This window comes from Elephantulus edwardii, unplaced genomic scaffold (genome assembly GCF_000299155.1).
Source record: "Elephantulus edwardii isolate Elephantulus edwardi_28Jun2011 unplaced genomic scaffold, EleEdw1.0 scaffold00036, whole genome shotgun sequence".
NCBI classification, from domain to species: domain Eukaryota; kingdom Metazoa; phylum Chordata; class Mammalia; order Macroscelidea; family Macroscelididae; genus Elephantulus; species Elephantulus edwardii.
Window position 1 is genome coordinate 20,940,106 of NW_006399786.1, and position 5,937 is coordinate 20,946,042.

Here is a 5,937-nt window from a genome sequence, read left to right on the forward strand (position 1 = left end):
GGTTGGCGCAGGATAGAGCAGGGTTTAGGGCTGTTGTGCATAGGGTCGCTATGAGTCGCAAACGACTCGACGGCACATAACAGCAACAACATTGGTTTGCTTACAAAGTTCATAAACATTTTTTCACACTAGATCTTTCCTATTTCCTAACCTATTCCTCCCTCTACCCATCAAATTGTGTAACTCAATGATTACCTCCCTCCCCATATTCATTCCTCTGCTCCTCCCCTTCCCTCCTTGGATCCTCATAGACGATTTACTAGATATCTTTCTTTTTCTACCATCATGGTGTTATACAATATTTGTCCTTATGGGACTGAATTAGTTCACTTAACCTTCCAAGTTATATAGTGATTTTCAAAATCATTGCTTCTGTGTCCTTTGTAGTATTCCATCGTGTGAATGTACCACAATTTCTTAATCCATTCAGTTGTGGTTTGGTATTTTGGCCATTTTCATGTTGTTAGATGGTGAATAATTCTGTTAGGAACATTGGTGTACTGATCTCCATTTGTGTCTCAGTTTTGTTTCCTAGGAATCAGTTTGAATTAACCCTTAACTCCACACTTAGGACAGAGATGAAATTGATGGTGCCCCTTGGACCACAGAGGATCCTTACTAGTGCTCGTCGTTGGCTACTAACTCCAAGTCAGAAGTTCAACTTAACCAAGCCACTCCTTAAGAGAGAGTTGTATCATTCTGCCTATGTAAAGATTTACAGCCTTGGGAACCTTATGTAAAGTGGTTGTTGATGTTATGTGCCATCAAGTTGCCTGCAACTCATAGCAACCCTATATATAACAGCCCTAAACCCTGCTCTATCCTGTGCCATTCTTATTGTCTCTGGGACACCTACCCCCATTACCCCAGTCATTGAATCAATCCATCTCATTGAGGATCTTCCTCTCTGCACTGTCTCTGCACTGTCCATCCACCCTCCTAAGCATGACATCCCTCTCCAAGGACTGGCCAACCCCTCATTGCAACATGCCCAAAGTATATCACACGAAGCTTCAGAATCCTTGCCTTCAAGGAACAGCATAGTCATACCCTCTCTTAGTTAAACTTGTTTGTTCTCATGGAAGTTGATGGTAAATACAATACTCTTCTCCAGCACTACAGCTCGAAGGCATCAATTCTCCCTCTGTCTTCCCTAGTCATTGTCCAGCTTTCTGATTCATAGCAAGTAGTTGCAAGGACTATGGCATGGACCAGGTGTACTTTATTCTCTAGACTGACATCGTTGCTCTGTAGTTCTTTGGAGAGGTCTCTGACAGCAGACTTTTCCAGTGCAATTCATCTTTTGATTTCCTGGCTGCTGGTACCAAGAGTTTTGATTGTGGAGCCAAGCAAACTAAACCTGTTAACAATCTTAGTCTCTTCTCATTTATCATGATGCTGTCAATTGGCCCGGTAGTGAGAATATTTGTTTTCTTTATGTTGAGCTTCAATCCATATTTAAGGCTGTAGTCCTTGACTGTCTGCAGCAAGTGCTTCAGGTCCTCCTCAGTTTCAGCAAACAGGGTAGTTCTACTTTATCCTATAGGGCTTCTTTGAATTAGAATTCACCTCAGTGGCAGTGAGTTTTTGGAATCTAAGCTTAGCACACTGATCTCTTGTAATTTTGGTGCACTAGATAAGTTTTACAGTGTCACTTCTTATTTTATCTTAAAAATAATAAAAAGAAAACCAGAAAAAACCCAAAAGAATACGAACCAATTTATTCTGAGCCTCTAGTGGATTTTCCAAAGTTATTAACTGCACAGGAGATTGCCCATTTGTCTCTTGAGGGAATGCTGGTGGTGGATCACATCACCAGGGAGATACAGCTTTGGAAGGGAAGTGCACCATACTGTGCACTCAGAGCTCTGGTGACCTAGGAGTAAGGGGTTATGATGCCAGCCAAAGGTAGATGGTTTGAATCCTTCCTGTGCTATTAGCTGCTTCTGCATTTGGACTTTTTGGAGCCATAGGGGCTTGGTGAATTTTTGAGCTATTACTCTGAGATAATTTTTAAACGTAAGTATCTTCTGAAATCCTCTTACAATCAAACAACAGCTTAATTAGTAAAGAGTGTATGCTTTGCCCGTTTGTGCTTTCTCATTTTTATTTGTGTGGGATCAAATTGACAACAGCAGCTTGAAAGTTTAGATAATAACCTTGGAGGCAATGAGTTTGTGTTAATGAAGGAGGAACAGCTTAGAGAAGGAAGATGAAAATGGTTGTATAACATGAAGAATGCAATCAATGTCCCATTTATAAACTTAAATTGGTATATGTTCTGCTGCTGGTATATATATGTTCAACAACAGAAGCAACAAAAACCAAACTATAAAGGACTAGGTATATTCTTTTAATTCTATTTACATGTTTGTATACCTAATCTCCTAACACAGTGACTGACATTTAATAAGGCTGAGTAAATGTTGTTGTATAATATTATCTAGAATATTCCCTATAAAGTTTTACTAGGTGATCTCATTATTTAATGAGTATCTAAATTGTGCTTTTTCTCTTTTTATAGGAGCAGTGTTTCCTTTCAACTTTCAAAATGAATATCCATGCAGCACTCAATGCTTACAAAGTGGAGTCAGCAGAGTAAGTCTTAGAACTTATAATAAAGTGAAACACTTTATGTACTGGAAATTTATGTATTGAACAACTACTATGTACCAGGAACCTATGCCAAGTATTTGATATATATTTTTAAATGTGCTATATTTAAAGCATATGTTGTTGTTGTTAAGTGCCGTCGAGTCAAAGACAACTCATAGCGACCCTATGAATGAACGTCTTGAACACAAAAAACTTTAATCTTTTCTCTTAAGTTCATAGAGTTTCTGGAGGCAAGCTATTTCGGAAGCCGATGCCATTCCTGCTTCTAAGCCTGTTTTTAATTCGAGAGCTCCACCAAACACTGTCCACTATGGGTAACCATTATTTCATTAGACACATCAGTGTCACAGTGTTTATGCCCACAGCAACCAAGAGTTCCCTTTATACAGCAAATTGAGAGACAGTTAATGAGAGCAACAGCCACACCCAAGTCTCAACCCCAAATCAGAAAACATATATATTTCTTCCCAGAATGGAAAGTAGCCCCAGACTGCAAGCATATACTATATATACATATAAAACATTTATGTACCTTTTCTATATACATGTATATATAACGTTTATGTACCTATTACACACAATTTTCACATCTAAACATTTTTTCATACCAAAAAGTTAAAAGTGACATTTAACCAATATAATTTAAAAATAAATCCCTTGTATATATCCTTTTATTATTCCTTCCTATCTTTCTCAAAAATATGATCTTCAACTTGCCGTTTATTCCCTGAATGCATTTGAACTTAAGCTACGATAAATAGAGATTGTTTTAGAAGTTTGACAATTTTATAAAAATAGAATTATACTAATATAGGTTTTTGCTAATTTTTGGTTATCACAGTTTATAGTTTCATGATTTTACTAAGTAAAATAATCACAAAGTCTGACATTAAAAAAAGTATAAAATGGTATCTAGAGAAAAGCGTCTCTAAAATCTCTGACCTCCCTTTACCTATTTCTTAAGAAAAATAACCATCAGAGCTTACAAGGGACTTCCAGATATAGATTGTGTATTAACAGCATTTAGTAAACATATTATGCAACTGTTAAAATGAATAAAATAGTTTTGTATGTACTGATACAGAAAAAAATCATACACTGTGTAGTTTTGATCCATTTTCTATAGACATCTATCTGTTTCTGTTTTATAAAAGATCCTGCAGTGACCATCCATTTATATGTTTATACATTTTTTAAAACATCTCTCATCAATCAATTTGTAGTGAAAATGCTACATTAATGTGTTTTTTACTTATTTTATAGTTTACAAAACAAACTGGATTTCCATTTAATAATTTATATGCATGGTTTTATAACTTTTATTAATTGATTATCATCTTCATAGTGTAACAGGGCTTTTCTTACTGCCTCTTGTGTTTACCAGTTCCATTTTTTGAGCTTTCTCTCTGTACAGATCCTACCTTTTTGATCTTGTAAGGTTGATTGTCTTGAAGAATTCCATTCATCCCTAGTGTAACTGATCATTTCATAGGCCTGTTAATTCTTTGAGTGAAAGTTGAATCAACAGAGTTTATTTCAGTTCCAAGCTTGAAGGATGAGTAAGGGTAAGACTAATAATTGGATGCTACATGGCCACTCATGAGTTTTTAAGACTATAGTCACTGTTTACCTAAGAAAATAGAGAACATTGTCTATTTTATAGGCTGTTAGGTCAAATTTCCTTGATTTCCTTAAGATGTATTGTTTTCTTTATTACTCTCCAAAATGTTTTGTATTAGTTGTGCATAAAGATTCTGATTTTTCACATCTTTATTTTTTTTAATTGTGATTTGAATGGTTTACAAAAGCTAATTTTTCCATTACAGAATCTTTTCCATTTAACCATATGCATTTTGATTTAAAGTATGAATCACAATCATTCTAACTTTGTTATCATATTTTAGGATATTTTCATTGTCCAGTATGTGAGAATGCATATTTGAGGAAGGTCCCACTTACCTATTTTGTCTCTTGTTAACTTGCATGCTTTTGGCGTCATATGCAGGAATCCATGTTGAAAATTAAATCCTGAAACTTTATTTCTTTATTTTCTTTAAAGAGTTTTGTAGTTTTGAGGTCTTACATTTTGACTTTTGATCCTTTTTGAGTTAGTTTTATATATGACCAGAAGCATGGATTGTTTTTCTTCTGTTTATGGAAAATCATTTGTCTTAGGCTCCATTATTAAAGAGATTGGTATTGTTGAAGATCAGTTGATCATATTGTTGTTGTTAGGTGCCGTCAAGTAATTTACAACTCATAGTGACCCAATGAATAATGAATTGGAATCCTTCCCTCATTGGAATCCTGTGCCATCCTTATCATCTCTGATAGACTAGAGCCAATTTTTACACTGGTTCAGTTTACCTCATTGAGGATTTTCCCCTGCTTCCCTGACTCTCTACATTTCCAAGCATGATGTCCTTTTCAAGGACTAGCCCTTTCTAACAACATGCCAAAAGTATGTGAGATAAAGTTTCATCATCCTTGCCTCTAAAGAGCACACTAGTTGCAACTTCTCCAAGACATATTTGTTTGTTCTTTTGGCAGTCTCTGGGACATTCAGTACTCTTCTCCAGCACCACAACTCAATGGTACCAAGTCTTTGTCATTCATATTCCTTGTTCTCCTTTCAGATATATAGATAGTAATTAAAAAGACTCTGATTTGGATCAGATGTACCTTAGATGTGTGGATTTATTTCTGAACTCTCATTTCTATTTCATTGATCTGCATGTCTGCTAACTAGTTCCAAACTTTTTTATTACTGTGGGTTTATAATATGTTTTGAGTTTGGAAGGTATGAGTCTTTTTGCTCCCCCCCTCCCTCAAATGCCAAGGCACTCCATAAATTTGACAGTTGAATTTTCATTTCCACAATGAAGGTGATTGGAATTTTGATGATTATTGCATTGAATTTATAGATTGCCTTAGGTCATGCTCACATTCTAACAATAGTTAGTCTTTTTATCCATAAGTGTAGGATGTACTTCACTTTCCTTAGATCTTTAATTTATTTCAGTAATATTTTCTTGTTTTTAGTGCCCAAGTCTTTGATTAAATTGATTCCTAGATGTTTTATTATTTTAGATATTATAAGTGCAATAATTACCCTAATTTCATTTTCAGATTGCTCAGGCTAAGGTAAAAAACCTTACTTTTCATGTGTTGACTTTGTATTGTGCCACTTTGATCAATTTATGTATTAGCTCTAGTACTTTCTTTTGGATTTTTTTTTAATTTAGGTTGTTTATTTTTCATTTCAATGAACATCTACAGAGATATTGGGATTCCATTCATTCATTGTTGCACCCTTCTCCC

At 35.2% G+C, this 5,937-nt stretch overlaps 1 protein-coding gene across 1 annotated transcript in view; it reads left to right on the plus strand.

Moving 5' to 3' along the window:
* Positions 1 to 5,937, plus strand: part of LOC102856823 (chromosome unknown open reading frame, human C8orf88) — a 19,862-nt gene that overhangs the window by 5,410 nt on the left and 8,515 nt on the right. Inside the window, exon 2 of the mRNA XM_006884629.1 lies at positions 2,525 to 2,598. Coding sequence (XP_006884691.1) covers positions 2,525 to 2,598 — 74 coding nt within the window. The remainder of the gene's footprint in view (positions 1 to 2,524; positions 2,599 to 5,937) is intronic.